The sequence below is a fragment of the Toxorhynchites rutilus genome, chromosome 1 (assembly GCF_029784135.1).
Source record: "Toxorhynchites rutilus septentrionalis strain SRP chromosome 1, ASM2978413v1, whole genome shotgun sequence".
In the NCBI taxonomy this organism is placed as follows: Eukaryota; Metazoa; Arthropoda; class Insecta; order Diptera; family Culicidae; genus Toxorhynchites; species Toxorhynchites rutilus.
The window spans coordinates 201,095,227-201,115,430 of NC_073744.1; the positions used below are offsets into that span (position 1 = coordinate 201,095,227).

At 38.2% G+C, this 20,204-nt stretch overlaps 1 protein-coding gene across 3 annotated transcripts in view; it reads right to left on the bottom strand.

Moving 5' to 3' along the window:
- LOC129763224 (glutamate receptor ionotropic, kainate 2) overlaps positions 1 to 20,204 on the bottom strand; it is a 420,593-nt gene that overhangs the window by 134,699 nt on the left and 265,690 nt on the right. For all 3 annotated transcript variants that reach the window (XR_008740836.1, XM_055762105.1, XM_055762106.1), the window contains exons 6-7: positions 4,034 to 4,175; positions 3,791 to 3,949 (exon numbers count right to left, since the gene is read on the bottom strand). Coding sequence is in view for 2 of the 3 variants with exons in the window: in XM_055762105.1 (XP_055618080.1) it covers positions 3,791 to 3,949; positions 4,034 to 4,175 (301 nt within the window). In the remaining variant the exon portion in view is untranslated. The remainder of the gene's footprint in view (positions 1 to 3,790; positions 3,950 to 4,033; positions 4,176 to 20,204) is intronic.

The following is a 20,204-nucleotide window of genomic DNA, read 5'->3' on the forward strand; positions in this document are numbered from 1 at the left end:
TATTCTTATTGATAGCAGAAGATCATTCATTCCACCAAATTAAAATTCAAACATATGAGTAGAAGATTTTTTTTTTATTAAATATGATCCTCTGAAAGAATTCAGGTTTTTTATATGTGAAAAGTATTTCATGATTTTCAGGGTTTGGATCAAAAATCAAATTCATTTTTTATATTCAAAAAACGAAAAATAAATGTATTAATAACAAATAAAAAAAAAGTAGAAGGGTCTGAGCCTAGGGCATGGACGGAAGTTTGACGTAGGACTGTGATTGTTCAGAACACTTGTTTATTTTGAATGTAATTCTTTTCATTGTTCAAAAATCTGTTAGTTCAACTTTTTTTTTAAACTTTAAATACTAGCCCTGAAAAGGGCCGTTTGTTGTATGTACTCATAACCCTCAAACGGTTTGTAACGAACAAAGAAAGACAATAAGCTTCTGGTAGGAAGTTCAACTGTCTAACTGAAAATGATTGATGAATATTAGTGGGACACATAACAGGGTGGAATGGTAGATGAATTATATGTGAATCGGTAAACTAAAAATATATATCGTCATTGGTTGAATATGAAATTTAAAGGGGAGGGACGAAAAAACATGTTGGAAGTACTCACGATTCCGTGATATTTCCAGGTAAATACACACGAAATCATGAAGTTGCTTTACTTTTAATGGAAAGCTATCCCATTGTGATTTCCATTGTCTTATTCTCATAATTTTGACATAGGACTATGTCTTTGATTTCTATATAGGGGGGCCACTCTACGAAAAACGTAACGATTTATTAAGAGTTTTCAAACACATCTTACTCAAAATGGTTATTGCGACATATGTTGTGTTATATATAATTAGACAGCAAATTTATCCAGATTTTTTTTTGCTTGAAATATGAACAGTGAATATAGTAAAAAAAGTTAACAATTTGACGATCTAATTGGGTATGTTTTGTTTTGATTGCACTATCCAGTCGCTTCCCGCCCGACGCAACGAGTAATATGAGTTGATGCGTAAAATGAATTATTCTCCATTTACCGATAATAGGCATTAATTCTATATTATATTGTATGTTGTCCAATCAAATTGTGCTCAGTTCATGTTTTTATCGTGTAGGTCTCACTACTAACAATTTGTGTAATTGTGGTCCAGGATGTCATAATATCGAGTATGTTGTTTGGTTATGTAAAAATGCAATAAATGAATTTAAATGGCTGCTGATTTGGAAGATCGAAAGGGTATACCCACGTTAATCAGATTATGATAGCTTGAGTAGTCGCGATCTTACAGGGCTATAAAGTTATTACAAACAATGTTCCGGACAACGTGGTAACGAAGGAGATAATGCTATTTTTATCTATAATATATTTTTTTAGTCATAAATTTATTTGACTAAGGCTTTTATTTATGTAGGTCTTAACTATTTAGACTTGTGTTTAAAAATGGTACATGATGACTCTTTGTCTTCTTCTGCATGATTGAATAAACAGAAGAAAAGGGTAGTAATTGCTTTAATGGTATTTTTGTGTACATTTTTGAACAGAATGCGGTACCGAATTTTACCACGTTATGTCATCTAACCTGTTTGAAGTATACGAGTGCATACAGGAAACGGTTTTTCCAGGGCATCCATTTGATGTATCAAAAGAGAAAAAAATACAGATTTTGAACAATGAAAAACTCAATTTAAATGCAATTACTACACACAATAACAGTCCTATGTCAAGATCCCGTCCGTGTCCCTAGGCTCAGACCCATCAACTTTTTTTTCCGGTGAAATAATGTTCGTTTGCAGCTATCACAATTATGTCGTATTGGTTCTACTGCTCAATCTATCAAAGAAGGCATTGAGTCATTGAGAATTATGAATATGAGTCATGAAGAATATTAATATTTCATTTCGTTTCATTTTTGTGATGCGATGTAATGCCGATCTCAATAAGTCTTCGCATGATAATCGCTGCCTCCTCCTAATTAATGAACGATCACTCATGAAATCTTGCATGAAGTTCGAATGATGCATGAAATCTTGCATCTAATTACTTTAAGATCTTGAAAATTTGTTAGATAGAACGAATTATTGCACGCAATTTTGTATAACACACAACATTCATGGGAACGAAGTTGGAAGAAAGAATGCATAATACATGATTTACCTTCGCATCCGCTCGCAAAACATATCTGTTTTATTTGTTAAATCGCTCACTTGTTTTATTATTTCCACTGATGTCTCAGGCGAAAAAAATGCTGGATAAATTTTCCGTCTTATGGTATATATTATAACATACATCGTAAGAACGATTCTGCGTAATATGCATTTGAAACTCTTAATAAACGTTACATTTTTCGTAGAGTGACCCCCCTATATAGAAATCAAAGACGTAGTCCTACGTCAGAATAAATTTTTTGACTCGATTATATACATGATTCGATACAGTGAGCAATAAATCGGAGACATTGTATAATCGAGTCCGCCCTGTACTACGTATTTTATTATTTTTGGCTAACAGTTTAGAACGCATGCGTACTGTAATAACTCGTGATAACTCTTCTGTGGAAGGTTTAGTGGCCCTGAAAAGCGCCAATGGATTTATTTTTTTCCACGCGACGTCGAAACTTGTATCCTCATTTTGCCATTGCATTTCTCCAGACAAACTGAATGCAGCCACAGGCAATTTTGCAACAGTATCGTCACTGTGTGCAGGATCGATTACACGAAAGCGATGGATGACGATTGTCACAAAATTGTGACAAAAAGTCGGCAGTCTGAGGAGCCTAACAAAATGTGTATGAGCGTAACAAAAATTAAAACTCGTTGACCGCTGCCGCTTCTGTCACTTATACCGCGAACGATGCGAGAACGATGAATTTGGCATATCAGAACTCATTCTTGTGGTTAGAAAATGAATGTTGTACTCGAAAAGCAGCACAAGAACGTTATTTGATGATTTGATTATAAAGCGGACATTATCTTCTGAGGAGCATGGAACGACAATGAAGTGTCTTTGTCAAAGCAGTTAGAGTTTGAATTGAGTTGTTCCCAAGGGCCCTTTTCAAGGCTAGAAACGAATGAACTGCAAATTTGAAAGTCTCTATAAATCAACAAGTAGGTCAGGAAAGCAATTGCCAAATTCATTTGATTCGACTGGCGGTAGAATTAGTCAAAATAGTTAGACGTAGTCCTACGTTAAAAACATAATACGTTTTGTGTTGTAACTGCCGTCTCCAAATGACTGTCGGCCACTGTGCCGGAAGGGCACGCCACACATCGAGCCATAAATGCAGAACAGAATCCCGATCGTCTAACGATTGTTTCCATTAGGGATTCTTGTTATTGCTGTCAGGTTCCGTGGATTAATAGCAAAGTAGTAGCAAAAAGACATAAATTCGTTGGCAATAAAAGGCAAAGAAGCATCGAACTAGAATCGCGCGTAAAAAGATTCAGTTTTCTTGTTACTGTTAAGTAACTGAGCAGCGACTAGATGGCGCTCGTTGGAATAATAAGCTCTCGTGTTTATGTGTTTGGAAATGAAGGACATGGGCGATGTTTTGTTTCAACAAACGCTGGTCAACTCTTTAAGTTTTACACTGATGATGAAGGGAAATTAATCTAAACGCGGAAATTGAAATATTTATCCAAAGTGAAAATGGGATAGAATGAAAACAAAACAAAAAAGCGTTTAATCCGGGAAACTTTGGCGAAAGAAACCGGAAGAAAATCAAAACGATCCCACCCCCACCCGGGGATAGCTTCAGCAGAGCGGTTTCGAGCGTTGACAAAAACACGAAACTCACCGTTGTTCGGAAATCAATTTTCTTCCCGAGACGCGCCTCGCCCAGCGTCCAGTTGTGGATGGCCTGGGCCACTTCGGGGTTCTCCGGGTCCACCAGTCGGAAGGCGGTGATGTTTGTGCCACCGTACTTAAACTCGTCCAGGTTGATGGTGTGGAGGTCCTGCAATGGATGTTTACGTGGGGGAAAACAATTAAATTTTAGAAATAGGAATGGTTCGGGAAAGAACCCAACCACGACACTTACCAGCGACGTTATCAGATAGCTGTGGTAGTCACTCATCATGCCGATCTGCTGGGCCTGCTTCAGCACCTCGTAGATTTTCTCCGTGGTGCAATCGAGAACGATGTGCGATTCGGCCGAGTTCTTGATCTGTTTCAGCAGGGGACTGCGGTTATCCCCGTTCGGATCCGACGGTAGGCAGCGACGGGGTGGCGCAAATTTCCACGAGGATATTCCAGCATGAAAAAGGATGAAGCCAGCCAGAAAATGAAACGACCATTACGACATGAAACGAGATGGGAAAAACGTGCGAAAGTTGGGTGCGATTAGTAATGAAATGTTTACCCAGCCGAGGAGATTGGGCGGAAGGAAGGTTGTGTTGAATTTGTTCGGGATTAGATGGGGATTTAGCGCTGACTACTTTGTGGCTTTGACGGGGGGAGGGGACGAGCTTTTGCCTGATTATGGAAGATTACACGAAACTCGCTGTGCAAATTTAATAGCATTGTATTTAGCTCCCAGATTTTCAATCAACAGATACCAAATAATTTGCTGTTTTCGCGACGGTGAAATGCGAGCAGATGAGTGTACAATAAAGGCCAATAAGTTCGAACGCGCACCAGCCGTGTGATATCGTAAAATCAAAGGTGTTACAACCTTCACAGTTGATCCAGCTTCAGCAGAAAAAAAGGTGCGCTGAAAGGTGTAAATCTACAATCTGTTCCCTTTGAGCCAACCTAAAATTTGCCATCACTTTAGCCTTTGATCTCTTCCGGCGGTGGGTCCTCTAGCAGGACACACACAGTTCGTCGGGAGGTTTGGGGTTTCAATTAGATGAAAGCCACCATGAATCGTAATTACTGACCGAAGCTCCCTCGGGCAGGCTGGTGCCACATGGGATTACAAACGGGGACCTAGCGGGTCTCCCACTCGGGGCGGTGCAACTGCTGCTGGTGGGTCGGAGCCGAGAGCAAGAGCAGCTCTAGCGATTCCAATCTGTGTGTCCTCTCGGGGCGGTATCGGAATGCAATGGAATTCATTTTTGGCTGACCGTTTGCCGTGCCGATTCCTGAATAGTTGCCCATTGCCAGCAAGACAAGGAATGTGTTCAGCAAGAGCGGGAAATTAATTTTTGATTTATGCACACACATCTGTGCTCTTCGTGGGAGATTTTTAGAAATGAAGAACACCGGACGGTTGGTTGGAATTCTGGATTCAAATTCCCCAGATCCGCATATTTCAAATGGGCCTAAAGTTATGCAGCCCAAAATCCACCAAATCAAAGCCACAAATGCAAAGCCATTACAGCAATTCCAAATGAAATCGTCCTAAAAATGCAGATTTTAAAAACTTGTATTTTAGATTCCAATGAAAGTGTGTATTCCGTTTGGTTTGGAGGAAATATGAGTTTTCCACAGCAATTGGGAATTTTTTGACTCAAGCGTAACTTTTGAAAAGGGCATATCGATTTTAGTAAGAAAAATCTTTGATATTTTATATCTCAAAAAAAAAAAAGAGTGATGATGGTTGATGATGGTTCAATATGAAAAAAAATATACACTGAGAAAAGAAATTAGTACTCTTTTTTTTTTTATTTACAAAATAAAAATTCAATTTGCAATATCCAAAATACATATTTTTTATTTTTTTTAAATTTTTTTCATACAAAATAGAAGTCATGCAGAAAGTTTAAAAAATGGACCCAAGATGGTAAAACTATTTTTGACGAACTTTGTGGAACATCCAATTTTTAGGAATTTTCGAAACTTCGAATTTTTGTATGTTAACATTTTTAGTCATTTTTAACCACAAGTTATGAATTCCTGATGTGATTTAAAACAAAAAAGGTTATTATCAATCTCCTTCTAAATGTAGCCATTCTCGAGATATTAAAAAAAATATTTTTAATTTATTGTCTTTTTAATAGTAAATAGGCCCTTTAAATATGTTTGTCGTGTTATACCATCATGTTCATGAGATTTTATGAATTCGCTTATAATTTCCAACAACTTTTCCAAATACATCATCATGGTTCATTTTTTGACTCAAGCGTAACTTTTGAAAAAGCCGTATCGATTTGAGTAAGAGAAATTATTGATAATTTATATTTCAAAAAATATGAGTCGTACCGAAATAGTGTCTTATAAAGAGTTATAGAGTATTCTTTGCTTAATTTGAAAAAAAATATACACTGAGAAGAAAAATTAGTACTCTTTTTTTCTGTTTACAAAATAGAATTTTAATTTGCGATATCAAAAAAAAAGGATTTTTTTAATATTTTTTCTCAATTTTTTCATATAAAATAGAAGTCATGTAGAAAATTTAAAATATGGGCCCAAGATGGTAAAACTATTTTTGACGAACTTTGTGAAACATCGAATTTTTAGGAATTTTCGAAACTCCGAGTTATTTTATGTTAGCAGTAATTTTTAATCACAAATTATGAATCCTGATGTTATTTAAAACAAAAAAGGTTATCATCAATCTTCTTCTAAATGTAGCTATTCTCGAGATATTAACAAAAAATATTTGTAATTTATTGTATTTTAATTAGTAAATAGGCCCTTGAAATATGTTTGTTGTGCTGTACCATCATGTTCATGAGATTTTATGAATTCGCTTATAATTTCCAACAACTTTTCCAAATACATCGTTATGGTAAAGACATATGTTTAGGAGTTATGTTACGAAACATTCGAAGACATGTGGGTTAATACAAAACGTAGCGAAACTAAAAAATCTTTTTTATCTTAATACAAACTTCAATCAATCAAAAAAAATTGTTGGAAATTATAAGAAAATTCATAAAATTTCATGAATATGACGATATAACACGACAAACATATTAAAAGAGATTATTTACTACAAAAAAGATTATAAATTAGAAATATTTTTTTTAAATATCTCGAGAATGGTTGCATTTAGAAGGAGATTGATACTAACTTTTTTTTGTTTTAAATCACATCAGAATTCATAATTTGTAGCTAAGATTGATTGCTAACATACAAAAATTCGAAGTTTCGAAAATTCCAAAAAATTCGATGTTTCGAAAATTTCGTCAAAAATAGTTTTATCATCTTGGGCCTATTTTTTAAATTTTCTACATGACTTCTATTTTATATGAAAAAATAAAAAAAAATATAAAAAATACATATTTTTTGATATCGCAAATTGAAATTTTATTTTGTAAATAAAAAAAGAGTACTAATTTTTCTTCTCAGTGTATATTTTTTGTAAATTAAGCCAACAATACTCTATAACTCTTTCTAACACACTATTTCGGTACGACTCATATTTTTTGAGATATAAATTATCAAAGATTTCTCTTACTAAAATCGATACGCCCTTTTCAAAAGTTACGCTTGTGTAAAAAAATGAACCATGATGATGTATTTGGAAAATTTGTTGGAAATTATAAGCAAATTCATAAAATTTCATGAACATGACGGTATAACACGACAAACATATTTTTTTTTTATCTCATTTATTTATTAGGCTCATTAGCATTTAGCTGTAACAGAGCCGGGTTTAATCGTATACATGTACATATGTTTATGTTTCTATAAATTGTGAATTACACAGTAGTTAGTAGTAGCCATTTAGGCGTTAAGTTTTCTGTTCCATTACATTATGGTAAATTACACAGTAGTAGCCATTTAGGCGTAAGGGTATTCTTTCTGTTCTTCCATTGTTCAGCAGACCGGACAGCGGAGACAGTTGATATTGATCATTGTTGGGTTATTTATTTATAGAACAGCAGCCCGATGTTTCTTGCAGAGCAGAGCAGTTGTATGCATGAATCGATCTTTGTTCCACCGTGGATCGATTTCCATCGCTGATGATGGTTGCGTGGACGTAGTTATTCTATAACAACACAAAGATGGTCAATTGAGGGCCCTGAGTTTGAACTCACGATCGATCGCTTGGTAAGCGAACGCGTAACCAAGTGGCTACGAAGACCCCCATCGACAAACATATTAAAAGGGATTATTTACTATAAAAAAGACAATAAATCAGAAATATTTTTTTTAAATATTTCGAGAATGGCTACTGTTGAAGTTAGCAAGATTATTTGCTATAAAACGGAATCCACTCAAAGTACACTAACTCTCGTTTAGTGACTCCAGTGGCGAAGAGCAAAAGCAGTGGGGAATTCAGATTAGGTTCGCCACTCTCCCAATTACTCACTGTTTCCGCTACCAAATCTATAAAAATACAGTCCACTCAGATTAGTGAGTTAGTCGTGTATATGCCTCCAATAAATTCGCATGCAAAATCATGCAGCATCCGTGTGTCACTCAAAACTAAATCGAATGAACCAGTGCAAGGTATCTCCAACATTTGGTCCTTCGAACCGGATTCCGGAAAAAGTTTCTGTGAAGTTGAGAAAAGCCAGAGTGAATCCACATCGTCACATTGTTCATTGTGCGTTGAGCAATAGAAGCTGGAGTTGGCGCCGAAAAAGAGAGCTGCTATATCACACAGGACAGGAAAATTCATCGTCCGCTGATTTCATCATCACCGCTGCACGGATGCTGGGAGGAAATTAGGACCACGCGGAATTTCTGAGATTGAACAATTGGAACAATTGGAACAAAGGCTAAGTAGAACAAAGCAGGTATGTCTGTGGTGCGCACCTGATTTGCATGGACAGGTTGCCATTACGAAAGTGAGAAACGTGGTTGAAACAATAGGTGGAATAAATGAAACAATAAAATTGATGCATGCATTCTGTGGTTTACAATATAATTAATTAATTGTCTGAGTTGAGCCCTGGATTGATGTATCTCAAATTTTATAATTGATATTCTCTGTATGTTTCTATTGGTGGTATCGCGAGGTTTTCGAGTCGAAAGTTTTCCGAATCGCTACATTTACGCGCTGTCAATCACAAGTTATTATATTGGTGCAGTGATAAAAAAGTGATAACCATGCCCAGGGAAAATATGCGACTTCTGTTTAAGAAGGAACGTACTCTACGTAGTTCTATTGATAACCTGAAAACTTTCATCAGGAATTACCAGGAGGATCGTGATCGAAATTCTATACCAATACGAATGGAAAAATTGGACCAGACATTCGATAAGTTTGTAGAAGTACGTATGCAGATCGAATTGCTAACTGACGATCATGATGATGACGAGGAGTTTGTGGAGTCCGTAGAAACCGAGGAGGAGAGGTCTCTCTTGCGTGCTGAAATCCAAGAGAAACGGGAACTGGAAAACGCCAAAGTGATTCAAGAGTTCGAAAATACATATTATGATCTCCGGCAGTCATTGGCTGCTTTCACGATACCTGCAGGTGGAAGTTCCAGTTCAGCCCGAGCGCAAACTCAATCCACGACGACATCAGAACCGCAGCCTAGGGTCAAACTCCCGGAATTAAAGATGCCTTCTTTCAGCGGAAAGCTCCGGGAGTGGATTACATTCCGTGACACCTTTACAAGCGTCATCCACAGCAATTCTCATTTGTCGGCTATCGACAAGTTTACATATCTGCGAACATCATTGACGGGGGACGCTCTGAAGGAGATTTCATCAATCGAAATGACGACAGCAAATTATAATATTGCGTGGCAAGCATTAAATAATTGTTACGAGAATAAAAAGCTTATAATAAAATCTCATCTAGACGCATTATTTTCTATAAAACCAATGGAGAGGGAATCCTATGAACAATTAAACCGAATCGTGGGTGAATTCGAAACCAATCTCATGATGTTACAGAAGATGGGTGAAGAAGTAGATGGGATGAGTACCATCTTACAGCATATGGTGTGTCAACGCTTAGATTCCGCCACTCTCAGGAATTGGGAAAGCCACCATAATTCGAAAAATGTACCGATTTACAGTGAACTAATTGAGTTTCTGAAAAATCAATGCCAAGTTTTACGGAACATTGCTTCCGCTCGATCAACCCGAGGGGAGCCTACTAAACAATATCGTCCATCTACAACCAGTCATACAGCAATTCAGCAATCAACGCTGTGTCCTTTCTGCAGTGAGCAGATGCATTCTGCATTCAAGTGCAACAAATTTACGAAACTTAAAACAGTAGATCGTGTGGAGGAAGTCAAACGAAGGTCGTTATGTTTGAATTGTTTATCGCCAGGTCACATTGCACGCTTTTGTTCTAAAGGATCATGTCATACTTGTGGAAAAAGCCATCACACTCTCCTACATTCAGCTGCTGCTAGTTCGCAAACCAGAACAGCTCAGCACCCGAATACGCAACCTAGAAGACGTGACAATGGACCGAACCCGCGACCACCACAGAGTCAATCCATACACCAAGCTCCGAACTCAACACACACTCAGACAATACAACTGCCACACGAAGAATCTCCATCCACCCACACTGAAAACCCAAGCATTAATCAACCACAGTTCCCAAGCACCACAGACTACCCTTCTACTAGTCATAACACTGTCATGTCGGTGAACACGAAAACCTATTCGAACACCGTCATTCTCTTTACCGCCCTCGTGGGCATAATTGACGATTTCGGCCATAAAATATTTGCTCGAGCATTATTAGACTCTGGATCTCAGCTGTCTTTTATGACACAAAACCTAGCTCAGAAATTGAAGTGTAAGCGTCGTCGAGAAAATCTTCAAGTGAAAGGCATCGGTCAAGCTGGCGTGGTTTCAAATCAATCTGTTATTGCTACAATCAGTTCTCGAATATCAGAGTTCAGTATCCCACTTCAATTTTACGTACTGTCTAAAGTAACCGCAGATTTACCAGTCAAACGAATCGATGTCAGTAGATGGAGATTACCTGGAGACATTGTGCTAGCGGATCCAGAATTCCACAACCCAAGCAGCATCGACATAATCCTAGGGGCCCAAGTGTTCTTTGACCTGTTAGTTGACGGTCAATTCAAGTTGGAGAAAGGAGGACCTAGCCTTCGCAATACTCATTTTGGATGGATCGTTTCCGGCAGAATAGCAGATAATTTTTCTATCGAATCGACCACACTCTCACACCCATGTACCGAGGAAAAAATAGACGACATTCTTACGCGATTTTGGGAGTTAGAAACATGTCGTACAACAAGCATTCTCTCATTGGAAGAATCGATGTGCGAAAAATTATTCGACGAAACTACCACTCGTGATTCAACAGGTAGATTCAATGTCACGTTACCGAAAAAGGATTATGTAATCGCCAGGCTTGGTGAATCCCGTTCAATTGCCATGCGCCGTTTTTTATCTTTGGAGCGTTGCTTGGACTCTAACCCTTCGCTGAAGACAGCTTACAGTGAATTCATACACGAATATTTAAATTTAAAGCACATGCGAGAAATCTCTGTAGCAGAGAAGGAAATAGGTTCGGAGCCCTACCCTTATTACCTTCCTCATCATGCTGTGATACGACCAGACAGTACCACAACGAAACTACGGGTCGTGTTCGACGCGTCCTGCGCGAGCTCCTCAGGGGTTTCGCTGAATGACGCCTTATTAGTGGGTCCTCTGATCCAACAGGATCTGCTTTCAATAATAATCCGATTTCGTCTCCGAAAATTTGCCATCGTGGCTGATGTAGCCAAAATGTACCGAATGATCAACATCAACCCAGCAGATTACCATCTCCAAAGAATTTTGTGGAGAGATTGTGGTACCGAATCGATTAAAACCTTCGAGCTTACCACTGTCACATATGGGACTTCATCAGCACCATATTTGGCCACGAAGTGCCTTCAGCGATTGTCAGTTGATGGCAAGCAGCAGTATCCCACGGCAGCGAAGATACTGTCCGAGGACTTCTACATGGATGACCTCCTATCTGGTGTAGATAACGCGGAACAAGGCGTGAAAATATATAACGAACTGACTCGACTACTCCGAAGCGCGGGTTTCACACTTAGAAAGTGGAACTCAAACTGTCCCGAAATCCTAGCAGAGATTCCAGATTCTCTGAAAAACATGAGTAATTCTCTTGAATTCGACTCATCCGAAAGAACCATTAAAACGTTGGGTCTGATATGGGAGCCACATTCAGATTATTTTCACTTCACTGTACCTCAGTGGAATAAATCTACCGAGATTAACAAGCGAATAATATTATCCGATTTCGCTCGCCTTTTCGATCCGCTTGGACTGGTTGGACCAGTAATAGTCCAAGCGAAGATATTTCTCCAGGACCTTTGGAAACAAGGGTGTTCGTGGACTGAACCATTAAAGGAAGAGCTTCGACAATGGTGGCTCACATATCGCTCAAGCATGGTTGGGCTGACAAACCTGAGAATCCCACGGTGGATTGCCTTTAGCAATGATGTTGTTTCTGCGGAAATCCACGGTTTTTGTGACGCGTCGGAGAAGGCATACGGTGCCTGTGTTTACCTCCGCTGTATTACTGTATCCGGATCCATTTCGGTCAACCTAATTACTGCGAAATCTAGAGTCGCACCGCTAGATGATACCAAACGTAAGAAGAAAAAGATGACTATACCTCGACTAGAATTATCTTCCGCCCTCGTTCTCAGTCACCTGTATGAGAAGATCATAAGTAGTATCCAAATTTCTGCAAGACCACAGTTTTGGACTGATTCTACCATCGTCCAATGTTGGTTATCGTCACCACCATCCCGCTGGCACATTTTTATTGCTAATCGTGTGTCAGAAATCCAACACTTGACACGATCAGGTATGTGGTGCCATATCGCTGGAACACACAATCCAGCAGATGCCATATCACGTGGCATTACACCGGAAGAACTTGCTGACCATCATTTGTGGTGGAAAGGCCCAGATTGGCTGAGCAACCCGAGAAGCTCGTGGCCTCCGATTAACTCAACTCAAATTGAAGATTTAGACACATCATTATTAGAAGAGAAAGTCGTCGTATCAGCAGCAGCACATATCGAAGCTCCTAATGAATTATTCACACTGAAGTCAACACTGTCTTCGCTTGTACGAATAACTGCATTGTGTCGCAGATTCGTTTTTAATTGCCAAAATTGTACAAATACACGAACTGGATATATATCATATATCGAACGCGAGGAAGCATTAAATCAGCTGATCAAGGTAGCTCAAAACGAAAGCTTCGCAGATGAAATAGTAGATTTAAAATTAAATGGACAAGTCAAATCGTCATCACGCCTAAGAAAATTAAATCCTCATCTAACGAGAGATATCCTTGTGGTAGGAGGTAGATTAGAGAATGCCCCTATCAGTTCAAGTAGGAAACATCCTATCATCCTCGATAATCGTCATCCACTCGCACTACTGATAGTGAAGCACTTTCATCAATCGCTTCTACACGCGGGTCAACAATTATTGATCGCCAGTGTACGAGAGCGGTTCTGGCCACTTCGTCTGAGGAATTTATCGAGGAAAGTGATACAAAGCTGCGTTAGATGCTTCCGAGTAAAACCAAAGGTCGAGGACCAGCTAATGGCTGACTTGCCAGCGGAGCGCGTGAATCCAGTTCCACCATTCACAAGAGTAGGCGTAGACTACTGTGGCCCCTTCAACATTCGATTCCCACATCGAAAAGCAGACATTCGAGTCTGTTACGTGGCTATTTTTGTCTGCCTCGTGACGAAAGCAGTACACTGCGAAATGTTTTCCGATCAAACAACAGCAGGTTTTCTAGCAGCTTTGAAACGTCTCGTGGCTCGACGTGGACATCCAGAAGTCGTACTGTGCGACAACGCTAAAAACTTTGTCGGCGCAAAAAGGGAATTAGACCAGCTACGCAAATTCTTCAACTCTCAAATGTCGCAGCAAGCAATTGCACAAGAAGCGGCTAGTGAAGGAATCCACTTCAAATTCATTCCCCCCCGATCTCCAAATTTCGGAGGTCTGTGGGAAGCCGCCGTGAAATCGATGAAATATCATTTTAAACGGACGGTTGGCAACGAAATTCTCACCCCAGAAGAATTCTCTACCTTACTGACCCAAATCGAAGCTTGTATGAATAGCAGACCCCTAACACCACTCAGTAATGATCCAATGGATTTGGAAAGTTTGACTCCGGGTCATTTCTTAGTCTACAGGCCGTTGACCGCGATACCAGAACCATCGCTAGATCATCTCCAGGAAAACACCCTATCCAGATGGCAAAGGGTTCAAAAACATCTCCAGACAATCTGGAAAAAGTGGTCCACGTTGTACCTTTCAGACCTTCAAAATCGCACTAAATGGACGGAGAGGCGAAGGAATCTGAGGGAGGGAATGATGGTTTTACTCAAGAACGAGAATCAACCTCCACTTAGATGGGCTCTCGGTCGTATCGTAGCTGTCCACGAAGGAAGAGATGGTAATGTGCGCGTCGTGGAGGTAAAAACCAAGGACGGCACATACACCAGAGCGATAGCGAAGATTTGTGTCCTGCCAATCAAGGACAATGATGTTATCGAAAACCATAATTAAAAAAAAAAAAAAAAAAAAATCTCTCAACAAGTATCATCTCGTGGAAATTCCCGCTCAACTCAGTTTTATGTCGATGTTCCAGTTCTATTAAAATATAGGGCGACTTGTAAACAGTGGAGGTTAAGGAACCTCCACGCTAAGTTACGTTACTCAAATAAGCACAGTTTTTCGCGAGAACAACACTCTCATTCTTGGCAGGTCCATCATCCGCATCAACCACTCTCGGAAGGACGAAGACAGTAGGATACAGCCTGGCCAGCCAAATCCTGTTTCCAAGGTCAACGAAGACGCCAACGTACAACGAACATCGCTCAACACCTCATCAATCACGGAAGAATCAATCTCGAGACCTACGAAGAATGCAACAACATTATCGGCGCTTGGAGCGCTCGCGGTGGCTCGAAGCCACCGCTTCAGGGAAGTCGTTAAAGCATAACATATTTCATTTAAAAAATCGTTTCTCATCTTATTCAATAGTTAAACTTCATCGAGGACCACGTCCCTCCATCGTGACAAAGGATGGGCGCAGATGGGCCCAGTGAAAGATAATGCCACTCCACTAGAAGAACTCTACCAGAAGAAGACATCGCCATTGAAGGAAGAAGACCACCTGAAAATCATCAATCAGTATTAGAACGTGAAAAGAACGCAAATGGAAACGTGAATTAAAAAACATTTATAAGAAAAAAATCAAATGAATTAGCATACAGATAGGCAATTTCTTTATATATATTATTATTCTGTTAGATAGATAGATTGAAATTACTGGCATTTCAAGGCGGCCGGTAATGTTGAAGTTAGCAAGATTATTTGCTATAAAACGGAATCCACTCAAAGTACACTAACTCTCGTTTAGTGACTCCAGTGGCGAAGAGCAAAAGCAGTGGGGAATTCAGATTAGGTTCGCCACTCTCCCAATTACTCACTGTTTCCGCTACCAAATCTATAAAAATACAGTCCACTCAGATTAGTGAGTTAGTCGTGTATATGCCTCCAATAAATTCGCATGTAAAATCATGCAGCATCCGTGTGTCACTCAAAACTAAATCGAATGAACCAGTGCAAGGTATCTCCAACAGCTACATTTGGAAGGAGATTGATAATAACCTTTTTTGTTTTAAATCACATCAGGATTCATAATTTGTGGCTAAAAATGATTGTTAACATACAAAAATTCGATGTTTCGAAAATTCCTAAAAATTCGATGTTCCACAAAGTTTGTCAAAAATAGTTTTACCATCTTGGGCCCATTTTTTAAATTTTCTGCATGACTTATATTTTGTATGAAAAAATTTAAAAAAAAATTTAAAATATGTTTTTCGGATATTGCAAATTAATTTTTTTTGTAAATAAAAAAAAGAGTACTAATTTTTTTTTTCTCAGTGTAAATTTTTTTCATATTCAACCATCAATACTCTTTAACTCTTTCTAAGACACTATTTCGGTACGACTCATAGTTTTTGAGATATAAATTATCAAAGATTTCTCTTGCTCAAATCGATACGCCCTATTCAAAAGTTACGCTTGGGTGAAAAAAATCCTGTGGAATTGCTGTGGAAAACTCATATTTCCTCTAACCCAAACGGAATACACACTTTCATTCGAATCAAAAATACTCATGTTTCGTCATTTGTCGATTTCATTTGGAATTACTCATTAGAGAAACGTCAAATGGGCTACTTTGGGGCAAGACGGGTCTATGGTACTAGGTGAGGCCATTTCGTCACTAAGTTTGTTAGGGGAGCGGTATATGAAAACAGTACGGAAGAAAGCAGAAGGGGAATTTTTTCCCTGAAGTGTGAAAGAGACAGACTGATCACGAGCGAGCTTGGGCACAAGCGTATTGTGTTTTGTTCACAAACAAAACACAGTAGACTTCCAATATGGCTGAAGAGTGGTTTTAGCAAGTTGGCCCACCTTAGGATATACTTCTACGCGCCTTGCTTTGGGGATGAATAATTATACACTGGCCGAAAAAAATTGTAATTTTGGTTATGAAATCTCTATTGTCCGGAACAAATTTATATTAATGCTAATGATAAGAACTCAAATCGACTCAAATACAGTAAAATATATTTAGTAAAGCCAAAGATGTCAATAATATTTCCCATCTAACCAGTTTCATTCATATGACATTTGAATCAGTCTGAATGAGAGTAATTTTGGCATATCTAAGGCGAAAAGAGGCAAAAGTCTATGTCCTCGGCTAGCGTTACAATAAATAAATAACACTGTATATGCTTTTCTTACTAAACCATAATGAATGTGAATTTCAAAAATGCGCTCATACTGTCGTCAAAATCCGTTTTGCTGAGAAGGTTCTCGTTTTAAGGATAGAAAATATCTCAAACAATGATTGATACGTAGGATTACGTTTACGGAAACATATAGCAAGTGCAAATTTAAAAAAAATAGATATCGGTCATGTTACGAAAATTTTTCAATTCAAAGTTTCAAAGCAACTTTATGGCCGTTTTTCAAGCGTTGAGAGCTCTCCTGTTTTTAAATTAATGCCTTATTATGTTATTGTAATAACAAAGCTACTTACGTAGCGCTATTGAAAAAAAAGTAAGCAGATACTATCAACATTGTCAAATTCATACTAACTATGCCAATCAATGATACTAAAGCTAAGATTATGCTTCAAAATAGTATTTATAAATTTGATACAGATTTAAATAAAAAAACAATTTGAGACCACAATCATAGATTTTATTATGGCAACCCTGGCGGTAATTAAGAGCAAATAAAAGTTTAAAGATTTTTTTGAATTGTATTCATCATAGCTGTTTGCTTTTGAGGAAAACTAAGGACTTCAGGCATCAATGAAGTATTGACATCGCGCGTACAAAAAATAGTTTTGATAAGACAAGAACTTGTAACAAAGTGCTTTTTCTTTAGAAAAGTTTTTTAAGTGATATGGAACCATAAATTGAGGTGGAACACATATAAATTGTCATTAATTTTACTCTATTCAGGAAATGATTATTTACCATTTGTATTTGAATATGTTTTCCGGCATATGGGTATGGGATAGTGACGATTGTTCGCTTCCAAGGCGTCCCATTCGCTGTTTTTTGACGTAAGACAACGTCTTTCAGTAAGGGTGTTAAATCGAATAACTGTTTTGTTGTACTGTTGTTCGTATAAATATAATATATACAGCATCATATAATTCTTATTTTGGATAGTATATGATGGCATATACATGCAAAAGTGGACAGACATACAAATACGTGGCAATTGCTTGTGATTTAGCTCAAATGAATATACGACTTATACATGTATCTAGTACGAATATTGTCATAAGTATATACGATTTACTACAGGCATAGAAAACAATAAAGGCGGAAAATGTTCCGCAAGTTAAAATAATTTTTATAACCTCATGAATCGCCATTTGTATGTATGAGAACATCTATGTTTTTTTATGTTTTACAATTTTCCACAGCATTTAATACAATTTTACGCAATACTAAATCGATTCGATTCATACGTTTATGCGACTCTAGAATCAGAATCAGAATTTTTGTATGTATTATAGTGACTTTCAACACTTTCGGTTGGTTCGTCACTTTCACTTCCATTTTTGGAAGAATGTCGGGAGTGAGAATTGAACTCGTGACCTTGAGCGTGAGAGGTACGGATATAACCACTACGCCAGAGCGCCTCCACTTGTTCAAATATTGATCATCGTAGAAATTTTTTTTTCAACTGATGCGGTACTACCAAGCAAACACAAAATATAGTCAGTAAGCTTCAGGAATTCCTTACAGCGTTGAAATTTGTTTTCCATTCCTGAAAATATTCGCGCACAGCGATTTGTTACTGGTAGGGTTTTTGTACCCGTGGCCGAGTGGTTAGCGTCCAACACTATCATGCCGGGTGTTCGGGTTCGTTTCCCGTTCTGGTTGGGGGATTTTTCGTCAAAGAAAATTCTTCCGGCTTGCACTGTGGTCACGCTCATTCTAGAGCTTGCCACTCTAGAGTACGTTCAAGGCGTGTTATTCGGCATAGAAATCTCAACCAAGTATTAATGAACGACGCTAGTTAATGAAAACGTTGAGACGGCAAAAGTTCCACAGGGAACGCTAACGCCATTCAAGAAGAAGAAGGGTTTTTGTACCAACTTTTTATCTTATTAATTATAATTCCGGTATCCCTTATGAACAGGAAGTTTTATTTTACTTATGCTACCTTCAATCTCTGGCCATTCAGGAATGGAATTTTTTATTACACTGTTGTATTTCTCTTAGTATGTTAGTCCAAAGCAGTATCGTAAGAAATTTGCACGGTTCTAAACAAAATAGTTTTGACGTAGGACTAAGTAGGACCTTCGTCCACGCAAAATAAAAAAACCCGTCACGTTTTTGAAATGGTGAAAATAGTTTCAACTTTAATAACAAATTTGGTGCTAGATCGCTCGCTTGAAATGTAAATGCAGCGTTCCTTTGTACCGATACTGTGGAGCGAGAAGATATTGCAAATTAATCCCGCCTCTTATAACTTAATAAAATAACTCTCCTAATGCTGATGTCACACAGAACGGTTCTGCTCGGTACAAAACTCAAGAGTAAAATCACTTCGGAGGATCGAAAAAAATCTTTGTTGAAACTTCCATTCTTACACAACATTTTCAGGTGTTCTTCAACTCATATGCTGTCTCATTGTGCTTCTTGTGGCAGTCACGCGGGTTAACCACGTTCGAATCGCTTTAATCCTTCCACGTACAACATCGAGTCTCACTCGACGTGAAATGATTGTGCCAAAACGTATACGATCGAGTCTCTCTCGTGGTGCGCTAGCATATCACGAAATTGTGACGGTAGCCACTTCGTTTCGCAATCATTAACCGATTGTTTTCATAAAACAAAATTCTTTTTTTTTTCCTGTCTTGGACACAACTTTTTTTTACTTTGTATCTCGCTAGCCAAAATTAATTTTCCCTTTTCATGTTGAATAATTCTAGTGAAATCAGCAAAATAATAACCACTTTTGTGATATATTATCGTTTTCAGCAAGGCTATTTAGGTGGTTGAAATGACACTAATTAATCTCTTGTGAGAAGCAACCATGGTTTCAAATAAATCTTAGTACAACAGGACTGTTTACGCCAGTACTTCTGGCTATGCCGAATTTCACTTTCCGACGGAGAAAACGTTAACCGGACAGCTTATAATTTCCTTCTTCCGAATTTAAATTTGCAAAAGATAGCGAGACTTTACTCTACGATGGTTTATTAACGAATGAAGCTCTGTACATTACGTGCCCTATTTATATGATACACGCTCTAGTGAATTCTATTGTGGATGGTATCTTTGCTCGGGTTGTTCTAGAATGTTCGCTTTCTAGAAAAGTCAGTTTGTTCTCTGGTGAATTGTTATTGTTTGGACATCGCTTTTGAGGTAAGTTGATTGTTTGAAATAATACCTTTGATTTACAATTTACTTTTCAGGTAATTGTGTACCATTTGGAGCTCTTGGACAAAACTGAGGTAAGTAACAATTCCTGTTAATCCTTATTGTTGTTTTTTTCAGATGAGCTGTGTTTTGTGTTTAGTTTAGTGTTTTCAAGTGTAATTATTTTGTTGTGAATAAAGTGTGAAAAATTAACTTGTGTTTTTTTTCTGATTTGAGTTCCGCCTTGGCTCGGGCCGGAACATTCCGCCCACTAAAATTGGGTCAATTTTCCTGTTGAAGTGGTAGCTTACTGAGATTGTGGACTGATTGAACGATTTCGCTGTCTCTCATCTTTAGCGTAACAAGTCGCGGCTTTCCATCTGGTGCGTGTTTCAGCTGCAGAACTCTTCCGAG